The sequence below is a fragment of the Mauremys mutica genome, chromosome 4 (genome assembly GCF_020497125.1).
Source record: "Mauremys mutica isolate MM-2020 ecotype Southern chromosome 4, ASM2049712v1, whole genome shotgun sequence".
In the NCBI taxonomy this organism is placed as follows: Eukaryota; Metazoa; Chordata; order Testudines; family Geoemydidae; genus Mauremys; species Mauremys mutica.
Window position 1 is genome coordinate 148,132,051 of NC_059075.1, and position 23,437 is coordinate 148,155,487.

The window sequence follows — 23,437 nt, forward strand, 5'->3', positions numbered from 1 at the left end:
GGAGATTGCGTCAAAAGTTGCTTACCTGAGAGTTAAGGCTCAATTTCTGACTTTAGCTTCGTGGGTCCTTGTGGCTCTCTTTCCCCAAACAGTGACACTTCAGCATTCAGAATTAATTAAAAAAAAAAAAAAGCAATTCCTTCTGCACGGTGTATAATGTTAGCAATGTTTTGGAGCCACTACAGTAGAGGACCTGAATCAGTTGACGAGCAGAGGTACAGGCTAATGAGTTTATGCTAAATTTTGTTCTCTTCATTCTGTAGGTTAGTGACTGGTGGGAAGAATATATCTACCTTAGAGGACGTGGGCCAATTATGGTTAATAGTAATTACTATGCAATGGTAAGTAAATCTTCTGAACCTTTTTGTAGAAACACTCCTTCTTAGGATTCCTGTTATCTTTTGTTTAATACTTCCTTTCTTAACTCCACTGCTGCTAACTGATATGATCTGTGCTTTCTTCCTGCTGGCATAGTCTGCACATAATATCTTACAAAAGTGCTGATATCTTATAATATGGAAATTTTCATCATAAATTCAGTTCCTCTGTCTTTAGCCCTGTTTTATTAGGTAGGACTCTACTTCAGATTTAGAAGTTCAAAGAGTATTATTACTTCCTGTAGATCTTACTGAATATTTACAGTGACAGGCATTGCCTCTTGGCTCATAAATGCCTATGACTGATTCCAGTGAGCATTCCCTGTCGACTACCCACTAGGATTTCTGTCAGGAGAATCCAAGTCTCTTTTTCTGGACTTCTGGGGGTGTGTTAAGTTTCTACACTTACAATAGTAAGGGAAGTTGTCCTTCTGTCTGTGTAGTAAATCTACCTCTCCAAGAGGAAGTAGCTAGGTCAGCTGAAGCATTCTTCCATAGACCTAGCACTGTCTACAGGGGTGGGCAAACTTTTTGGCTTGAGGGCCGCATCTGGGTGGGGAAATGGCATGCAGGGCCATGAATGTAGGGCTAGGGCAGGGGGTTGGGGTGCAGGAGGGAGTATGGGGTGTGGGAGAGGGTGTGGTGTGCAGGAAGTGGCTCAGGGCAGGGGGCTGGGGTTCAGGGAGAGGTGCAGAGTGTGGCAGGGGGCTCAAGGTAGGGGGTTAGAGGGCTCAGGGCAGGGGATTGGGGTGCAGGCAGGCTCTGGCCTGGTGCCACTTACCTTGAGCGGCTCCGGGGTGGTAGCGGCGTGCAGTGGGGATCAGGCAGGCTCGCTGCATACCCTGGCCCCATGCTGCACCACTCCGCTACCAGAAGCAGCTGGCACCACATCCCTGCAGCCCCTGAGGAAGGAGGGGGGGCAGAGGAGGCCACAGGGACATGGTGCCAGCCTCTTCCAGGAGCGGCGTAGAGCTCGTGGCGCCACAGGGGTGGTAATCCCACCGGCTGGATCCAAAGCCCTCACGGGCTGTATCCGGCCCACGGGCCGTAGTTTTCCCACCCCTGGTCTACACTGAGGCTTAGTTCAGCTTAACTGTGTCTCTTAGTGGTGTGAGATTTTAGGTGTAGATCAAGCCACAGACACTGATGACAGCAGTTTTTCATAATACAACTTCACAATGTCAATCGGAATTTATAAGTTGTACAGACATAGCCCCAATTCATCACAACTCCATATACTACTTAATCCACAAGCATGTTGTTATACTAGATGCGGCTTTAAATTCTTGAATATGTTCATGTTGGAAGTAAAAATACATGAACTTCTGTTATCAGAAAACAAGCACTAACTGCATCTAGGCTTCACTGTCTCCATGATTTGATTTGAATTAAGGTTTTTAGTATTGCTCTTCTGTTGCAAGTGTGATGCCTGGTCTACACCTAAAATGCAGGTCAGCCTAGCTATGTTGCTCAGGAATGTGAAAAATTCACACCCCTGAGAGATGCAGTTAAATTTACCTAAGCCCTAGTATAGACACTGCTAAGTCAATGGAAGAATTCTTCCATCAATCTAGCTACGACCTCTAGAGTGGGTGGATTTACTACAGCAATGGAAAAACCTGTTCTGTCACTGCAGCAAGTATCTACACCACAGTGCTGACAGTGGCGTAGCTGCAGCTCTGCTGTGGTAGTGCTTGTACTGTAGACCTAGCCTAAACAAGCTGTTTGAAGACTTGTTGACCGAAGTCTAGTGTATCAATCTGATGCTATTCAAGGAGCAGGTACTGCTATTATTTTGTGACTTTTTAAGAAAACTTGTTTAAAGTAGGAAGTTGTTAGTCACACTATGGCTAGTGACTTGGCCAGTTTCCCTACATGAACGCCTTTTCTGTAATGACGCTGGAATTAATTATGGGGAAAATTGTATTTTGACTAATGCATGATTAATGAACTCCATTTGCTGAATGGAGTTTGGCAATTATAGTACATATACTAACTTACCTTTCTTCTATCTTCAGGACTTTCTGTACCGGTATGTTGTTCCCACTTTCCTGCAGGCAGCTAGAGCAGGTAATGTTATCCATGCCACCCTGCTCTATAGGAAAAAACTGGACAGACAGGAAATCAAGCCAGTATGTAAATCCATTTCAATAGTTTCTAATGTCTTCAAATTTACTTTTTAACAAATCAGCCTCCTTTTTGAAAAGTAACCTAGGAGAGAAGTAGTGCCTTATGTTAAGGTACAGTGTATGTAACTGTAGCTAACGTGTGGCCGCAAACTCATTGTGGGTGCTAGTTAAACTCCACTTGTGGGACCTTCTATTTAGAAAGATGTAGACCTCTGCAATGGAAGCTAAAGGAAAACTTCCTTTTGCAACAGTAGTGTTTGAATTTAATTTTGCTGTGAGCTGCACTCCACTGGAGGGCAAAATAGTCATGTTACACTTGAGTATTCTGTCTAGTAGAAGCCAACGATATACATACATGTTAATTAGTATGATGATATATTCAAACTGCAGAATTCTGGACTACCCTGTAGGAAGATGCAATTGTGTTGGGGTTTTTTTTAAGGCAAGTTTTAAGATTTGTGCAATAGGATTTTAGTGGACAAAAGCCAGATGATAATGAAAATGACATTTTCCAGGAGCAGCAGGAATGTCATGCCGGAATATGTAGGTACAGTGTAGGTACAGATGTTGGCAAACCACGCTGTCCCTGCACTGAACCATGTTATTAGCACAGTATAGTATGCACTTTCTGCTATGCTAGCTTAGTCACACAAGACAATGGCCCGGTGAGGGGAACCAGCCTTAATCAATCAGAATGAAGTAAACAGGTGTATCAATCATATAGTAATAAGTAACCTGTGTGATGTCAATCATGTAATACTGAGTAACCAGTCTGTAAGAAAGAGAATAAAAGCGGCGGTCTGGGACTATCCAGAGACGCCTCACTGCAGCTTTGTCTCGTCTCTGTTTCCCGATACAACATCTGGTGACCCCGACGTGATGCAGACACAGGACCCCCGACTCATCGGCTGGCTTAGCCTTGGTGCACCACAGCGCAACGCGCTCCCTCGTGAGTAATGGGGGGGGATTTATCCATTGAGCAAAAAGATCATGCAAAAGAGTTATTGAAGCTTATCAAACAGGACGGGTGTACTGCAGTATCGTTACGGCACTTGGAGGAATTGCTCCGAGTGATTGAGTATAAGTGCCCATGGTACTCGAACCGAGGCTCCCTAGATCACTCCAATTGGATAAAGATCGGAGAGGCATTGTTTAGGGAACCTCGAGCCGAGATCCAACATATTCTGTTGTGGCAGCACTGTTCAGCTGCGGTGGGGAGATTACGAAAAGAGGCGTCCCCCTCCGCACCTCCCTTGCTCTCGGTAGAGGCACCTCCCGCCTATCCCCGAGTGCTCCCACCAGCCCCTTTTTTAGCACCAAAAACTTCTACACCAGTGGTGGACACCCTGGGGCAGAAGTCCCTTCATCAGGGTGCTGTCTGCGCCGCCCTTGCAGCGGCGCGAGCGAGCAGGCAGGACCCCTTATTGGAAGAATGGGAGGGAGAAATCCCTTTGATGTTTCCCCTGTCTTATGACCCTCCCAATGAGGCAGGTGAGGTGGTAGCTCGGCACTCCACCCTCCCGTATTCAATTCTTCGGGAGCTTAACAAAGCGGTACGTGAGTCTGGGCTGCGTTCCACTTATGTGCAGGGTATGATAGAAGGGATCGCTAATAGTTATACTATGATCCCAGAGGACTGGAAACATCTATTTCGTATGATCCTTTCCCCTGCACAATACGTGGTATGGGATAATGAGTTTAGGTTGGCAGCCCTAGCACTCGGTAACGCGCAGAATACTGCTGAGCAAATATATGGGACAGGAGCTTTTGCCACCATGGAGCAACAATCTATATTGCCCATGGAATCTTTTCACCGCACGGCAATGTGCATTCAGAGAGCCTTTCGGCGCGTTCCAGCCTCTGGCAAGCCCCTTCGATCATTCACAAATGTTAAACAACAAGCTACTGAACCTTATCATCATTTCGTTGATCGCCTCAAGGAGGCTGTTCAACGCCAAATTGACAATCCGGACGCTCAGACGGAACTCCTTTTACGCTTAGCGTATGAGCAGTCCAATGCTGACTGTCGGAAAATTCTCCAAACTATCATTCACCGCCCTAATTACACACTCGCTGACATGTTGCAGGCATGTGCCGAAGTGGGCACTCAGACCCACGCTATGGCACTGTTGGCAGGAGCAATCCGTCAAGGTAACAAACCTACAGGTAACTGCTTTAACTGCCAGCGACCTGGACACTTCAAAAAGGAGTGCCGGGCCCCAGGAGGTGGTGCTCATAAGGGCGGAACTAACACCACCGGGGGCCGTCCTGCTAAAAAGTGCCCAAAATGTAATAAAGGATATCATTGGGCTAATCAATGTCGCTCCTCAACCCCAGATAATTCGGGAAACTTTCGACCGGGCCCCCCTCCAGCCCCGGTTTAAAGGAGGGAGCTTTGCCTGCCACAGCTGCTCGACCAGCCACAAAAGGCAGTGCTGGTTTGGATCTTATTAATGCAGTAGATATGCAATCCCCTCTCCCTGGTGACGTACTCCTCATGCCTACGCAGCTTTCTGGTCCGCTTCCCCCAGACACATTTGGGTTAATTTTGCCTCGTTCTTCTGCCAGTAGTCAGTCTATTATGATTGTGCCTGGAGTTATCGATTCTGATTACACCGGCATTATCTATGTTCAAATTTGGAGTCACCTTCCCCTCAAATTAAAGGCGGGAGATTCTTGGGCTCAACTGCTAATCTTACCTTACACAGCGCCGGCCGGACCCAGCCAAGTGAGTCGTGCCGGCGGATTTGGTTCTACTCGCGTTAATCTGGAGCAAGGTCTCCTTTTTCATCCACAGATTGCTGCAGTATTACAACACATCCGAACCCACAAACCGACCCGTAAGTATATCATCAACGGTAAGGAGCTCTATGGGTTGCTAGACACTGGAGCGGATGTTTCAGTAGTTGCACAAAAGCATTGGGACCCTTCCTGGCCTTCCGAAGTTTCCCCCTCTGTTTGGGGAGTGGGAGGCCCGCAATCTTCCCGACAAAGCACCAATTGGCTCTCAGTATGGGATAGTGAAGAGGGGCGAGAGGTTGCAAAAATTCGTCCGTGCATTTTGCCAATTGACATTAATCTCTGGGGGCGAGACCTATTGTCTCAGCTGGGAGCCTCCCTAGTGGTGCCATGACACGTCAGTGCTTTTTACACACTGCCCTCCCCCTGGAATGGAAAACCCACGTCCCAGTGTGGGTTGAGCAATGGCCACTCCCTCAGGAAAAATTAATAGCCCTTAAGGAATTAGTTCAGGAACAATTAACCGAGGGACATATTGAACCTACTACTAGCCCATATAATACTCCGGTCTTTGTTATTAAGAAAAAATCTGGACGCTGGCGATTATTACATGATCTCCGAGCTATAAACAAAATTATGGAACCTATGGGAGCCCTTCAATGTGGGACCCCGAATCCGAATGTTATACCACATGATTATCAGTTAGCAGTAATCGATCTTAAGGATTGTTTTTTCTCTATCCCTCTCCTCCCCCGTGATCGAAAGTACTTTGCCTTTACTATCCCTGTTTTGAATAATAGTCAGCCAACAGAACGCTACCATTGGAAGGTTCTTCCCCAGGGTATGCTAAACAGCCCCACCCTCTGTCAGTATTATGTGAATCAGTCTCTCTTACCCTTTCACAAACGGTACCCTATGCTTAAGGTTTACCATTATATGGATGATATCCTCATAGCAGGACCAGAACTCCCTCCTTCATGGCAAACTGACCTGCAAAATATGCTCCAGGAATACGGCCTTCAAATAGCCCCAGAAAAGGTACAATGTATAGAACCCTTCCTTTATCTGGGACATAAAATGATGGCCGCTTATTCCATTCCGATTATCCCGCAAATTGCCTTGAAAACCAACATTAATTACGTCACCCTTCAACAAGTCCTGGGCATTATTAATTGGGTACGTCCCTATTATCGCCTTGATACTAACATGTTAAGTCCATTATTTGATGCTCTTCGGCAGGGGCGTCACCCCTCCGATATCATTTCTCTCACAAAAACACAATTAGATGCCATTGAGCAGGTAAATCAATCTCTCGCAAAGGTTTGGGTGGATCGTGCCGTGGATAACGAGCCTCCACGTCTCGCTTGTCTTCAAGGGGTGACCCAGCCTTGTGCCGCCCTCTTTCAAGCACCCGAGGCTGGGACGGTACGAATCCTTGAATGGCTTTATCTCGCCCATACCCCGGCAAACACCCTTACTCCCCTTCCCTCCATGCTTGCCTCCCTTATCACCAAGGGACGCCAGCGAGCGTGGGTCCTTTTAGGCATTGATCCCGTTGAAATAGTACTTCCGATCCCCTTGCATTTATGGCAAACTCTTTGTGAAACTAACCCCGAGGTTCAGTGTGCATGCTCAGCCTTTACTGGGGTCTTCTCCTGTCACACTTTGAAGGACCCCCGTTTCAGCATGACGCAGCGATTACCCCTTAACTTTTGCTATTTACTCTCCCCAACCCCGCTGCCAGATGTGCTTACAGTATTTACGGACGGGAGTCCAAACCGTGGGGTTCTCTCTTGGCGTGACCCATCTACTACCCACTGGTGTTCTCTGTTTACCCTACCCCAAAGCTCCGCCCAGCGTGCTGAGCTGGCTGCAGTAATTTTAGCCTTTAATCGTTTTTCTATGCAACCGTTTAATATTATCACTGACAGTTTATATGTAGCCAATGTTGTTTCAAATATTAGTGGTAGCTATGTATCACCAGCGCTAGATAAAAATTTGCTAGCTTTGTTTTTAGCATTGCAACATCTCATTCATTCCCGTACCGATCAGTTTTTTATTGCTCATATTCGAAGCCACCAACCTTTCCCTGGCATGTTGACAGAAGGCAATGCCCAGGCGGATGCCCAACTCAGGGCATTCCCTTGTACTCCTATAGAAAGCCATGCCCTACACCATCAGAATGCCAAGGCATTGGCTAAACAATTTCAGATCCCTCTTTCTGATGCTCGAGGTATTGTTCAACAATGTCCTCAATGTACCCTTAACCCACAGGGTCCTCCCATAGGGGTAAATCCCCGTGGTCTCGGAGCCAATCAACTTTGGCAGATGGATGTCACCCTTTTTCCCCCTTTCTCCCCTTGGAAATACCTGCACGTTATCGTCGACACATTTTCAGGCTACACTTGGGTAACAGCCCAAAAAGGGGAGGCTACCAAACATGTTTGTAATCACTTGATTCGCAGTTTTGCGGTAATGGGCAGCCCCGCTGAGTTAAAAACCGACAATGGTCCTGCTTACTGTTCCTCCGCCATGGCCGCATTTTGTGCCCGGTGGGGCATTCTCCACAAATTCGGCATTCCTTATAATTCCCGGGGTCAGGCCATTGTTGAGCGGGCTAACCGCACCCTAAAGGAGGCCCTTACTAAACAAAAACAAAAAGGAGGAGTGCCCCTATCCTTGCCAGATAAGGAAGAATGGCTGGCTCGTGTCTTGTTTACTCTGAATCATTTAAATTTAACTTTGTTTAATAATCAGTTTTTATCTAGAGCCCAGCGCCATTATAGACAGACCGAGCCCCTTCCGGCGCCAAAGGTGATATATCGCAAGTTGCCAGGACCAGAGTGGAGCCTGCCTGTGCCACTCATCACCTGGGGCCGGGGTTACGCAGCAGTGTCAACTGAAACCGGCCCTGTGTGGGTTCCCGCTCGCTTTGTGAAGCCGTGGAGAGATGGCCTGGCATCAGGGGCTAAAGAATCCCATTCCGGACTTCAGTCTAACCCTGACGGATAGGGTGGACAAGATTGACAAGGCCCGAAAGCGTGGCACACCTAACACTGCCATAACTTGGGGGCAGGTCAAAGCTTTATCACGGCAGGCTGAACATGTATTAGAGCAAACTAAGGCAGATAAGACTACAGAAAACTACTTTCTTGCGCTAATAGCCAGCTTAAATGCTAATTCTCTTTGCTGGGTTATGTATATTTGGGTGACCGTTCTGTGTTTGCTGCAAGGTGTTGCAGCCCCTCTCCCTTCCACCAATGTGTGGGAGACATTTATTCACACCTTGAATCAGACATCCTTTTGCCTCTCCCAGCAAGTTACGGTGGGAGAGATTTTAGGTACCTGTCTGATTCCTGTATGCCATAATCCTAATGATGTTGAAAATGCTACTTGGTTTTATTCTAGTCTGGGGCCAAATTCCACTATTCATGGCTTGGGTTATGCTGGCTATCATAATTGGGGACCCCAAACACCTCGTAGACCTAGGAATGCGCTTGCCCTTCGAACCCCATATGCAGCCACACATAACATAACCTGTGCCCGCATGACTAATTGTACCATGAGTAATTGTAAGCATTTTCCTGCTCCAGCAATGAATTGTTCTGCTGTGACAAATATCTCTTATCTATACAAGCATGTACAGCTGCCAAATGGGTGGTTTTGGACATGCTCAGGATATACTTTCAATTATATGCCCGCCAATCTTAGTGATGGCACTTGTTGCCTAAGCCGACTTGCACTCATATTACCAACTAAAAGGCAACTGTTAAATACTTCGCGAGTTAGTCGCAGTCTTCCTTTAGATGCTTCCTGTGATAGCCGTGTACATTTACTTTCAAAAACTGAGACTGTCGCTTTGGCTGTTTCTCTTGTCGGGGTCCCCGGGTTGGCCACAGGAAATAGTATGCGAATCAATGGTTTAGCTTGTGCAGCCACTAAGGCTTTAAATGCGACATCTACCGCTATAGCCCTCCTTAATGATGAGCAGGAAGACATCCGCCATGGGGTGTTGCAAAATCGAGCGGCTATAGATTATTTACTTATGCTGCATCATTATGGATGTGAAAAGGTTAATGATATGTGTTGCTTTAATATTTCTGATCATCATCATTCAGTTGAAAATCAACTCAAGATAATTAAAAATTTAACAGATCAAATCAGATACAATCCAGACCCCTTCTCGGGATGGTGGGATTGGCTCTCCTCATGGCTTCCTAACACCGGGTGGTTGCATCAACTTGTCACCTTTGGGGGACTCACTGTACTGTTACTCGTGCTGTTTTGCTGCGGCATCCAGTGTGTCCCTTCACTTGTTTCTCTCTTCATTAAGGGCTGTCCATGGACTAGCCCGGAGCCCCCCCCGAAAGTATTAGTCATAGTTAACAAAACCTTGTGGACCAGATCTTGTGTGGCTTGTCAGGAGTTCAGTGCTATCTGGATGATATCCTGGTCACTGGAAGAAATGAAGAGGATCACTTAAAGAATTTAGAGGCTACCCTACAAAGACTGGAAGAGTATGGCCTACGAGTTCGCAAAGACAAGTGTGAATTCTTCAAGCCCTCTGTTGAATATTTGGGACACATCATCGATTCTGCAGGTCTTCATAAGGCCCCTGCAAAAGTTAAAGCTATTGTGGAGGCTCCCCCACCTCGAAATGTAAGCCAGCTATGCTCATTTCTAGGACTACTGAACTATTATGGAAAGTTCATCTCACAGTTAGCCACACTGCTAAAACCACTTCATGAGCTCCTTGGGCAGAACAAGGCCTGGAAGTGGACTGAAGCCTGTGATGTTGCATTTAACAAAGCTAAGGATGCATTGTTAAATTCTGAAGTTCTAACGCACTTTGATCCATCCTTACCCCTGCAATTGGCCTGCGATGCTTCCCCTTATGGAGTGGGAGCGGTCGTGTCACACATTATGCCTTCGGGAGAAGAAAGACCTATTGCTTTTGCTTCACGCACTCTAAGCAAAGCAGAAACTAACTACGCCCAAATCGAACGTGAGGCATTAGGAATTGTTTTGGGAATTAGGAAGTTTCATCAGTACCTGTTTGAGCGAAAGTTTACTCTTCTTACAGACCATCGACCTCTGACATCAATTTTTGGACCCTACACAGACAAACTGTGCAACATCAGCAGCAATATCAAGTAATCAGACGGGCACCCAGAGCAAAAGACCGAACCTTTAGCCCAGGGCAGCCAGTTTTGGCTCGGAATTATACTTCCAGAGCTAAATGGGTCCCGGCCACAGTCATCACTCAAACAGGACCTGTTTCCTATACAGTCCGGACTGCAGAGAATCTTACCTGGCGGCGACATGTAGATCAGCTGTTGCCAGGTCATGCCAGTCTTCAGGACCCATCTGCAGTTGAGGGGTCTGACTTCACCCCTCCTGGTGAGACACCGAATCATGAGTCACCTGTTCCTGACTGTTCTCCTCCATTACTGCCGGCAGCTGAGATACCCCTCTGCCCAGCACGAGCTGATACCACCTCCTCACCTATTCGTGCTGCGGACCCTGAGCCCCTAGTACTTTCGGGTGCAATAACACCAGAAGTTCGCCGTAATCCACCTAGAGACAGAAGGCCTCCTCATCGGCTGGATCTTTAGTTAGGGCGAACCCACGGTTATGGGGCAAAATAATCCCCAGGGTTTAGCCGGGAATGGAGGCAGTCTACCCTCCGTCTCTAGTTTAGTGTGTGTTTTATTTAGGGGATGTTCTTATTAGGGGGGGAGGAATATGTTGTGTATTTGGTTGTCATGGGTTTTGTTACTATGGCAACTGAGTTAGACTATTAAGGGATAGCTCAGCCGGTTTCAACCGGCTGAGTGAGCTCTCTGTTTCTGTAAAGAAAATGGAGGTTTTGGTTAGCTGTCTGCTCTCTGGCCTCAAGTGATTGCTTCCTACACCGGCTGCCCCTAGGACATAACAGATACTGCATACCAATAATGCATCACATAGGGCTGTAGGTACCTACTGGACAAAATTGATTCCTAGACAATCTTTTTTCTTAAAGCAGGCATCTCAGCAAAGTGACTTCTACTATTATGTTGCAACTGAAGCAGTTGAAGGATGTGTCCAGGAAATCATACTAGAGACAGATGCAAACCAAAACCCAGCATCTGAATAGTTCCAAACTTTGGGGAAATTCAGATCCTGATCTGGGCCTTATGACTTTAGTACATTTTGCTGCGTCCTATAAAAATTTAAAAATAAGGCTAGAAAATTCTTAACCGCTATTTAAATGGTGTTTGAAAACTTTAGAAGAAAACATTTCTAAATATGAATATCTTCCCCTCTCCATTTTGGTGGTATCACTGTTTGTTTTAAAAACAGTCATTGAATGAGTCTCAGGAGGATGACTAGATTTTTTTTATTTTTTTTTATGGAGTAATGTACAGGTAATGCCATGCCAATGGCTTTTCTGTTGTTCATACAAAGGGCTTCCCCTTTCCTCTGTGCCTTCAGTTTGTAGTTAATTTCTACTCAGTTTTGTGGCCATTTATTTTAATGAATAAATGCTGCTAATGGAGGGAATCAGTTCTGCTTGAGACCTAGGATCATATGACTGTTTTAAGAGACTGCAGTCTAATAAGAATCTGTTCTCTTGCATATATACGTATATAAAATATGTTCACTGATATGCCATGTAACTGTGAGGCATCACAGGCTGTGAAGAGGCAACTCCCAATGGATGATATGAAGTTCTGCATCAGTGATTGGCACTGAGAAAACCTTGAATCTGTTAAATCCACAGCTTTGATCATCTGCTTTTAAAGGGGAAGCTCGTAGTAGCTGGGCAGTATACATACGACTAGTGGAAAAACTATGGAACCTAACATGGGTAGGTCAGAGGACAACTGAAAAGAAAGGGGGGAAAAAGGGTCTTCGATGTGTTAAGAATCCTCATGTTATCCTACAGTCTCTCTCTAACCAGCATGTGTGTTTTTTCTCTCAATTTGCTAATTGTATATATAAAAACGCAATTGTAACGTACGTTTGCGGCATAGATTCTTCTGATGGGATCCACTATTCCACTCTGCTCAGCTCAGTGGGAGCGAATGTTTAATACCTCCCATATCCCAGGAGAGGAAACAGGTAAGCGGGGCCAGCCAAGGACAAGGAACGTCAGGGAGTCCAAACAGTCTGCAGAATATTTCCGAAGAGTGTCCTCTTAATATATCCATAAGCTGCTAGACCTGTACTTTCAAAGAGAAAAACCTGAAAAAGGAGTAAAAGATGCTCTTATGTTAAACTGAATGTGTGCCATGACCATTTCTCAGCGATTAGCAAATTAGCATAATAGTTTCCTAGACATTTCTCCTTTTTGACTGACTTCAATTAGTACGGTAGTATTCTGACAGATTAATGGTTTTTGGCTGTTCCTTTCCTTTGTTTAGAAGCTGGCCCTAGGAAACTGTTAACTGCCTTGTTATTTCATATTTACTTTTTCTCTATTCTGTTCCTTAAGGTCCTTTTGGTTTTTATCTACGTTTTTACCTCCATGAGAGTTCCATTCTCTGTGAGATCTCACAATCGTTTGAAATCTTTTTATTTTGTTTTTGACTTTCCTTTTTTCCTTTCAGCTTATGATTCAAAATACCATCCCAATGTGCTCTTCTCAGTATGAACGTATGTTCAACACTAGTCGTATACCAGGCATAGAGACAGGTACAGTTTTAGTCCTGTCAGTGTTTTTAGCCCCTACTTGCATCTTAACCTTCTTTGTACATAGTAAGAGATGTCATGGTTGAAATCACCTATAGTAATGACACTTTTTATCCAAACTGTGATTTCTCCGTAACATGCTCTAAGATAATTATATTGCTTTTTAAAATAAGTAAGAGCTCAATTCTTCAAAGTTATGAACTACTTCCACAGCGTTGTGAAGGCTTGTCAATATAATAAAGGGAGTGTCTACTGGTTAAAATGGAGCAGGGAGTCTACTCCTGCAATTTGTTCTGTGTCTGCCACTTATTGTGTGACACTAGGCAGTTCCCTTTCCTGTGCTTAGTTTACCTGTAGGGAAAAAAATTATTCACCTACCTTACAGAAATCGTGAGGTTTAAATAATTGTAAAAGGTTTGAGCACTCTTCAAACACAAGTCACTCTAATGGTGGAGCAATATAAATAGGACATAGTAAATAGGTGTAGTTAAAATCTTTAGACACAGAGAAAGCGGAGTGGCTAGAAAGTAAGACACTATTATTTAAATTGTGTATGTTGTATTCCAGGTCTGCATTCATAAGAGATTTATACATACAGGTAGTTCTGGGGACTAGCAAAGGGATATGAAACCTTTCATCACTAGTACAAATCACTGGGCTATATGAAATGGGTTGATGGTATGTGACTGTATTACAAAAAAACACTCTTGCAGTTGGTACCCTTGTTAATCTGGGAAACTGTGGATCAAGTAGACTTGGAAACTAGAGCTATGTTCTTATCCCCTAAAGTGTCTTCACATGAGAGTTGAACTGCTAAGGTTATTAATCTCATCTTCCACCAGCAATTACAAATTGCTACAAAAGAGAGCATCCTAGCGAACATACAAGAGTACATATATTTTACACACTTTGGCATTTTTAAAAATGTTTCCTGCCATTTCTTAAAATTATATCCTGCAGCCCATCTTCTGTTACTTAATCCTGCAGTGAAGTCCCAATGGTGAGTGTGATATAAACTTCTGTGATGGTGGATTGTGGTGTCACAAACACAAGGTGTAATGATTCATGCTGAATAAAACAATTACTTCTGTTCAGGAAAAAAACCAAAGAAACTGGATTCAGAAGCAGATAGCTTTTTGTTTTAAAACAAAAGTCTTAACAAAAACATGCCAATTCTCCTTTGTGGAGAGATTTGTTAGGAGTATTTAAGCCATCAAGTATCCTCAGTGAGAACCTATAGAATCAGACTGTCAGGAATCTCAGGAGGTCATCTAGTCCAGCCCTCTGCTCAAAGCAGGACCAATCCCTAGACAGATTTTTACCCCCATTCCCTAAATGGCCCCCTCAAGGATTGAACTCAACCCTGGGTTTAGCAGGCCAATGCTCAAACCACTGAGCTATCCCTCCCCTATGTCAAGTAGAACCTTGGATGATCATAGCTGATGCTTTGATAAGAATCTTATTACACATGGGAATCAGATGAGAGCTTGGTTGAATCTTCTCAGAACCAATGGAAATACATTTCACACCAGTAGTTGTTAGTTCTCACTTGGAGCCAGGATGTCCCTGACTAAGGCATAGAAGGAGGGAAAGGAAAAAGAAGCCTTCCAAGGGAAGGACCTTCAAAAGGTCCAGGGACCACAGAGACTGCTCTTTTTGTCTGCTTCTCGGGTACATGTTGCCCCAAAATGAGCAAGGAAGAAAGCAAGACTATGGCACTGATCCCCACTTCATATCCTCTCAGTGCCTGAAGAGTGGTCTGGTCATAGAGAGGCTTGGAGGAATAGGCTCTGACCTGTAGGCAAGTTCAGGGTTTGTACTATAATTACTTGGAATACTCTGAAAAGAAATAGGCCTTGATACTGAGTGTAAGAACGCTATGTGTAACTGGTTCATATACTTTCTGTGCATTGAGCTTTGCAGAAATATGATATAAAATTGACATACTGTTGTTGTAACAAATTACAGTTAAAGTAAATTCTTTACATTTGAAAACCACTACAGTTGCACCCTAATTTTTCTGCTGCTCCAGGCAGCAAACTTAAAGTATTTTATATGAAAATCTTCTGTCATCTTCATAAAATAATTAATCACTTTCCCTTAATCATTGTTTCATGTCCCGTTTGCTCTTTTCAGTTTCAGCATGTTTTTCATTTTTCTATTAAAAATAAATTATTTCAGTTTTCTATGAATAATGCATGTAATGTGTTGGCTTTGTTCTCATTTTGCACAATGTTTACTGAAATCAGTTTTTCTGCATCTTGAAGGGATTAATTTCTATTTTCAATAATGACTGGCATGGTATCTTAAATAATTTATATAACAGCCTTAAAATACAGGAATTTTATGTTTTAAAAATATGTATTTCACTTCCACATTGCCAGTGATGAAACCTTAATTATCTCAGTACAGTATCCATTAAACAGTTACATTATGTTTAGTTGTAAGAGAAATTTTTTAAAAATATTATGACAACAGAGAACTGTTTATATGAGACCTCAGAGGTAGAAAAGACCAGTGAGATCATCTGGTCAGTCCACCCCCACCACCGTAGGAAACCCCTGCAATTTTCTTCAAACATTACAGATGTACAGAAATAACGTTATTCTTCTAGTAATAGAACAAATGTTTATGGAAAGTTATTTATGTAATATGCTAATCTTTTCATACTTTTTAGGCACCTAAATCTATATTTAGGCACCTAAATAAGTGATCTCATCATGAGAGGTGTGTAGCACCTGAAATTCTTATTGAAATAGTGGAAGCTGGGGGCAATTGGAACCACTGGAAAAGCAGGGTCCTGATTCTCAGTCAAGAGGTGTGGTCCCTTTGTAAAAGCACAAAGGAGCCATAAAACTAGTGTACTGTGGCCAGATAAGAATCCCCAAATATAGAGTTGAATCCCTGAGTGTCAGTGTGTTCCTTACGTCACTACCCTTTTCATAGCCCCCATCTGAGGGATGCGGTGGTAGCATTGCTGACTCCACCCATTCCCAGCTGCCAGAACAGATGTGATTGTGGGCTACAGGCATAAGTTAGGGCAGTCCTGAAGAGCCTGGGTGATGTAAAGCCACTTTTACACCCGCCCGTCCTGCACTGATTTCCTGACCATATCACAGAACTGGAACTCAGGTCACTTTCTTAGTTGCTTAACATTGGCACCCAAGTTAGAATGTGTTTGCATTATGTATATATGAAATTATTATAAAATTTAGGGTTTTGTTTGGCTATTTTGTGTAGCAGTATTTTCTTGCTAAATTTCCGATAATAAAATGGGTCGCCAATGTTATAAATCAAATGAAAATGTGGGATTTAATATTTTGTAAACAAGTGTGCTTAGACACAATTGTATTTTATGGTAAGCATATGCGCTTTAGAGTTAAACATTTGGTATCTGATTGTTTGCATCCTAACATCACATGACCTAAGGTTGCTTTCAAACCTTTGATTCCGATTTTAGACACTATCCAGCACATGAAGGACAGCAGACACATTGTCGTGTATCATAAGGGCTGTTATTTCAAAGTCTGGCTATATCATGATGGTAGACTGTTGAAGCTTCGGGAAATTGAACAGCAGATGCAAAGAATTCTAGATGACAGTTCAGAACCTCAAGCTGGAGAAGAGAAGTTAGCAGCTCTTACTGCAGGAGATAGGTATGAATTTTTTTAAGCAGTAACTTTTCTGATATTTGAAGATAGTTGTTTAAAGATGCCAGACTCGGTGCCAGCTTCTGAACCTTACTGTCTGCGGTTAGTTGATTATTCCATAATCTGTGCTGTTGCATATCACTGTCATGTGAAACAACTGTTGAACCCTTCCTGGTTTGAGTTAGAAGTAACTTGGCAGTGACCAGTCACCTTTGTCGAAGAAAAACTCAGTTCTCGCTTTTTGTTTGGGTGCAGCAAAATCAAATACTTTATTATTTCTCCAGTAATTACAATGGAGGGAGAGAGTGCCATAGGACACAGGGTCGCCCCAGTCCTGGACAGGTCTCTCAACTGGTAAACAATTACATCAAGCCTTTATACCTTTGTTACAGACAATTTCTAGCAATCATGGAGACAGTAAAAAGCAACAAATACATTTTGTTTATACATAGCAGAAAGGCTTATCTTATTTGTCTCTCTCTTAAGAAAAGCAAGCCTGCATTTTGGTTAGTGATTGCAAGGTCGTAATAACTTTGTACACAGTTCTTGTCCTGTCGCCTCGCACTATCTTTGCTCCTACAAGTCTCACGTCATTAGGGTTACAGTATGGCCTGACTCTTGCTAACTGACTGACACGCATTAAAATCCCCTTCAAATCCTTATTGAAGCTTTCCCTGCTTCCACACTCCCCCCTTTTGTACTTCTAGTACAACAAATATTCCAAATCTCAATTCGCATTAAACCATGGATTTCAGATTCTACAGCAGATATGTTAACCTTAGGGGTTTGCATGGGATGTAATGACAATGCATGATTAGCATGAACATGAAAGGTATTATTACTATCATTACGTCTTTTACAACAACAACATAATCCTAAACTAACTAACAACACTACAAACAATAACATTCCCATAGGAATAAAATAATGGGGTTGTTGTACAGTTTTGGTCACAAAGCACAATACATCATACTTAATACATAAAGTAGACACTCTATAAGCTGTATAAAAGGCATTCTGTTCAGCATGATATATATATTCCGAAGCATATGAATTTGCCCTTGCAATTCAGAGATTCTTCGAACCTCTGGTAATAATGAAAGCAAATTTTGAAACCGATCAGGCACTACTCTAGTCCAATTAAAATATACCTGAAATCTGAGAGCTACTTGCAACATTCTATCTGCAGGCCAGGAAATGATATGATTGCCTGCAGCAGTGGTAAGATTAATATGTATATCTTGTAAAGTGGTGGCATCAACGTACACATAGCTATCATTAGCTTAAAAAAAAGTGGGTGTCCCATCAGGGTAGTTCCTTGACCTCCACCCTCTCAACAAATATTGTCATAAACAGTGACAACTTCCCCTGGCTTCAGTTTACAGATACACTGAGCTGTGGTGGTTCTAACGGCCAAAATGTCCATTGACTCTCTATTCTTATCCAAATGTCAGGTGTTATTCTATGGGTACTGTCTAGAAAGCAGTTGGATATACCAGGTGGTCTAATTTCCCAGATGTCTCGGTAAACAATTACAGTCCCACAGGCATCCTCCCCATGGACCCAGCAGGATTCGGTATGTGGGAGCCCACACCCACCCTAACCGGTCCATATGCTTGGAAGGAGCACTGTGAATGTCCACACTTCCATTCAGAAAGTGTCCAAGTATGTCTCCATGACCACAGATCAGATGGTACTCCTGATGCGTCTGTAAGGGCAGTGGGCCAAGTCTGGTCTAGATCCCACTGCAATGCCTTCCCAGCCTCAGTGATATTCAATACCATCTCTGTCAGTAACTTCTGGGTCATAGAACTAAGGGTGGAAATGATATGTAACTCACCAACTCCAGCCTGTACTTAAGATAGCTGAGTTTCAAGAATAAGGCTAGTAGCCTGTTCCAGTTGGCCCAATTTCTTATCATGTTCTTGGCTTTTAAGATATTGGCCCTAGCCCACAGGGATCTGCTCAGTTCTCTTTCTTTCCAGAGGAAATAACCCAGGCCCTCTGTTGTGCTAATCTAATGGCAGCCCCTTGTGAGCAATCCGGGTATGTAGAAGCGATTTGAAAACCTGATAAGGGCAATGTCATTTAAAATCCAATTAGGGAGGGCAATACATCCTGAAGGATTTATCCAAAACACAGGGCGCAGCCTGTAGATCAAACCCCAAAATCCAATTAATACCACATCCCCAAGCATGGGTCCCATCAATTTCTTCCTGCCAGTGTACAATACTTTGTTTCTTCACCAGGGTCAGTTCTCAATGTCCTTTTTAGGCAGGAATTCCTGGACTTTGGCAATGTCAGTGGAGTGAGTGTTTCTTCTTCTTTCCCAAAACAATTGTGGTTTAGCATCCTACAGGGGAGAGGTTGCCAGCACATATCACCCTGTAATGGCTTTGCTTCTTCTTGAAAAGTCTAAAGGCACAGTTGGTCTGTCAGTGGACAAGGGAGAGGTTGCCAGTACGTCACCTTGTCCTTTTTCCCTGCTGTCCAGAAGCACAGTAGAGCTAGAAGAAGAATAGGCTAAGCATCAGTAGGAAAATTCTTCTGATGTGGAGGGGTCTTTTTGCAGTGAGAATCCTGGGTCCAGGCAGTCAGTCCTTGGCACTTCACACCGGTGTTGGTAGACAGCAGGACTTGGAAAGGGCCATTCCAGCGTGGAGCCAAGGCAGTCTTTCGTTGATGGATCTTTATGTAGAGCCAGTCTCCTGGTTTCAAGGAGTGGCAAGGTTGCACAGGATCCTTCGGTAGTGCTTCCTTCACCTGTGTATAAAAAGACTTAACACATTTCATTAGTGCCTGGCAATACTTAAGCATTATGTTATCCATCAAATGAATGTCCATCTGAGCTGGGGTTAGTGGGGGTGCAGCTGGTAGTCACATTGGGCGTCCTGTCAAAATTGCATGAGGGCTGAGTCCAGTCTTTCGATTGGGAATGGCTCTCATACTCATCAGTGCCAAAGGAAGGGCATCTGGCCACTTTAAGTTTGTTTCAGCACAAATCTTGGCCAGTTTATTTTTTAAAATCCCGTTCTGGCGTTCCACTGTCCCAGCAGACTGTGGGTGGTGAGGGCAGTGAGCTGCACATAACTCCTTTACAATCTGTCCAGTAAAATGAGTTCCACGATCACTGTTGATACTCACAGGGATGCCAAAACGTGGCACAAAATCTTTAAGCAAAATTTCACAACAGTCTTGACATCTGCTTTCCTGCAGACTGTTAGTATGCAAATTTTAATAACCATTCTAAATTAAAAGATTTGGCCAATGAAATTTCTTTTTCTTACTTAAGAAAATGTATTAGACTTTAGTATATCACATTTTTCTGATGTAACCAAACACTTTGTATTCTAAGTTGAACAAAACAAGTATCTGCATTTCAAGCCAACACTTCCGCTTGAGTTGAAATCAGACCATCCCATGAAAATATTAAACAACAATTCTGGCCACGAGACAAACACCACAAGACAGAACATAGAACACACAACATAATTTTTTACTGTGCCAGTAAATCAAGGTACGTTGAATGTTGTTCAGCTGGCATTAGTTTTCTTTGATTATCTGAAAGACAAAAACAGAGGTCTACCCCTTCTGGGCAGTCAATCATTGCTTAAAATATACAAATACCCTTGTTGATTTTAGGCAAAACAGGGGAACTACCCCATATTATCTCGTATGTGTTTCTTAGACAGCCCTGGTTCAGCGGCCTCTACCTTATCAGTTAGTTAATTTGCATTAACACAGATGCTTTCTGGCTTGCTTTTTTTACTTTTAACTCCTGCTTTTAAACACTGACAGAAAACATCACCTCTTACAGTGCCATTAGAGCCTAATACAATTTTAATTACATAGCACTATATCCATTTGTCAGCTAATTCAACAAAATTGGTCACAGCCAAATTATTACAATCTAATAAATTTATTTGCCTGAATTTATTTACAAACATGTCAAAGACACCAAAAAACTGTTCTCTTTAGCATTTTTACAAAGTTCAACTGCTGTTCCCTCCAGCAACTCCCTTCCAAGAGCCACTTTACCAATTCAAATCACCATTCCAAATATCCTTCTGAGTATTTGAAATTCTCATGCTCATATTCACTTACTCCTTCTTTCCACTACACCCTCAAAAGTTTCCAACGTGTTTTCCAATCTCTCTGTCTGTTGCCTGCCCGCCTGGGCCCGATCCTTTTTTTCTCGCTGAGCCGTCCCTATCCTAGGCACAACTTGTGCCACTACCAGTTCAGCTAGGAGGGTGGGCTTCACAACTAGCCCCCACCCTTCTGGTCTTTTCCCTAAAACATTTTTACTTACAAGACTACCCGAGTCCTCCCTAGTAAGGCTTGCCACCTGGGCAAAAATACATGGCCATTGGGTAAAGGCCATGTACTTAACACATAATCCAAACCCCTTTGGGGGTCTACCCAGAGACCCACCCATTTGTCTGCTGACACTTAAACAGAAAAGAAAATTACACAGAAAGCAGAGAAAATTACAGTCTAAGCCAGATTTTTCTACTTCTATTACATTGTCCGTTACAAGGGGGGCAGTAGGATCTCAATACAACCTCAGAGCTTCATCGCACACATGGCTTCCACTCTGAGGAATAACGAACGAGAAGTTCAGTTCCGCCCACACACCTAACGCCCAAATGAACAGAGCAGAAAAACAACAGTAACCGGTTAAACAGAACAGAGCCAAAACTAGATAGTGTTTCCTTATTCTATTAGGGCTCACCTTTAACCATACAATCCTTATCATATAACACCAACCATACCAAACAAAGCAAACATAAAATGACAAGGGTAAAACAGATAGATGGTGTAAATTCTGCAGGGCTCCCCCAGACATAATTGCTCACCAAACTGTGACAAATTCCTGTTACTAATTTATCCCTCATGTCAGGTGATCAGACTGACACTGCATATAATCAAATTTTAAAGCTTCATTAAAAATAATAAAACAACAATGGAGAGTGTTGGGAATGCTCCCACCTCACACAGGAAAAATATGAATGCCCCAAGCCTTAAGCCACTTTAATACTTACACACATCCAGACTGGCCACGTCTGTGTATAACGTTCAGAGAAGGGAAATAGGTGGACGGGAGATTATCCTGTATACAGCTTGTCCAGAATTTCCAACATGCTTCTGCTCTTGGGATGGGTGTTCTTTTACACCCTGGAGTCTCCTGCGGCGTCTCTTTCAGAGATTCCAGTTCAGGTCAGCTGCCTGTCCGGCTTCGAGGTTGCAAAAACTGTTGGATCTCACTGAACCGTTAAGCTTTGCAAATGCAATCTCAGTTCTGTAACTTGTACTGCCTTTGGGTTGCCCCTGTCTCTATTTTCCACAAGCAGCTGGGGCTGAAAGCAGGTTTTTTTTGCACTTCGCATAGTCCGCACTGATTCTTGACCTTGAACACAAAACAACTTCCCCTTTATCTCTGGGCTAAGCTGAATTTCAAATTAACCCGTTCCTAGACAAATTGCTCACACTGTGTCAGAGGCTTTTCTTTGGTAATTAAAAGCTCCTCTGAGATATATGATCTTATCTAGATTGAAGGTACCTTCTAATGGGCATTGTTTAGATGGCTTTTCACGCGTGTGAAGATTCCAATTCGCTAAATACCTGCAGGTTTTAGGACCATAATGTATGTACATGTAATATGCTGGGGTACCCTTAGGGGGTAAGGTGGAATGTTTAGACAGTCCCTTACCCATTTTCCCCTTACACAGAGAGAGAGGGTGCCCTGTCCGCACTAGCGGCTCAGAAACTAAGGATCTTTCCCTACAGGGCACTCACACAGGAGAGACTCACAAGGAAGACTACTACTCTCCTACACCACCCTTCAGCAAAGAGCGTCGGCTAGTCTCTGGGAGACGGCGCCGCGTACTCTAATTGCATCCAGTGAGACGAACAGATTGTCAGTAGCCCACACAGAAGGGAAAGGGGAGGGAAGATGGGTTCACACACTCCTAGACCCAGGCAGCTTCCTCGCCGGACTATGCCAGGCTGAGTCAGCCCACCGTGGGTCGGATCTCCTAAAGATCCACTAGTTACCGGGCTTGCGTTAGAGCAGTCCTGATCATTAGCTTCCGCTTCACAGGGTACTCTGGGCGTCTTCCGATAACGATCACTCACACTGGTGTACACACACACACACCAAGGCCTCTTTTCTTCCTTTTTTTGTTAACCCTTTTTTAACCTTATCTCTTTTTAATTTTTTTTTTTTTTAAACCATGATGCATCTTTACCTGGTCCGGACCAATACCATGAGGCGGTATGACAACCCCTCTTGAGGCGGTAAAAACCCCTCAGCACCGGTGCATTCTAATGCATTTACCTATGCATTACCTTATGCATTACCTTATGCATTTCCTTGGCCAACTCAGCAGTTCCCAGTACTGCTATAAACTAACCTTATTGGGGCCTCTCCCCAATACCACTTTGCATCTGATCCTGCTGCACAGTCAATAAGTTCAGATGGCGTGAGCCCAACAGAGACAGACGTCCTCACGGAAAGTCCTCCTCCGATACCCCAATAGAGATTTCAAAAGGTCTCATACCTCTCATGTGGCGCCATGGGGTTCGAAGGGGAATGATCCGTAGTAGCCGTCTGTGGGTCCGTGGGCGTTGCCATCCCGGACGAGCCCCCAAATTGTCGAAGAAAAACTCAGTTCTCGTTTTTTGTTTGGGTGCAGCAAAATCAAATACTTTATTATTTCTCCAGTAATTACAATGGAGGGAGAGAGTGCCATAGGACACAGGGTCGCCCCAGTCCTGGACAGGTCTCTCAACTGGTAAACAATTACATCAAGCCTTTATACCTTTGTTACAGACAATTTCTAGCAATCATGGAGACAGTAAAAAG

At 43.7% G+C, this 23,437-nt stretch overlaps 2 protein-coding genes and 1 long non-coding RNA gene across 3 annotated transcripts in view; 2 read left to right on the forward strand and 1 right to left on the reverse strand.

Moving 5' to 3' along the window:
• LOC123370220 (glycine N-acyltransferase-like protein 3) overlaps positions 1–23,437 on the reverse strand; it is a 327,798-nt gene that overhangs the window by 17,077 nt on the left and 287,284 nt on the right. The gene's annotated exons all lie outside the window — the stretch shown is intronic.
• Positions 1–23,437, forward strand: part of LOC123370219 (carnitine O-palmitoyltransferase 1, liver isoform-like) — a 49,119-nt gene that overhangs the window by 2,305 nt on the left and 23,377 nt on the right. Inside the window, exons 3-6 of the mRNA XM_045016558.1 lie at positions 264–341; positions 2,396–2,509; positions 12,838–12,922; positions 16,380–16,575. Of these exons, the coding sequence (XP_044872493.1) occupies positions 264–341; positions 2,396–2,509; positions 12,838–12,922; positions 16,380–16,575 (473 nt within the window). The remainder of the gene's footprint in view (positions 1–263; positions 342–2,395; positions 2,510–12,837; positions 12,923–16,379; positions 16,576–23,437) is intronic.
• Positions 2,806–8,045, forward strand: LOC123370222. The gene is made up of 3 exons (XR_006579313.1): positions 2,806–3,455; positions 5,304–5,346; positions 8,003–8,045. It is a non-coding gene; the product is annotated as an uncharacterized LOC123370222 (long non-coding RNA).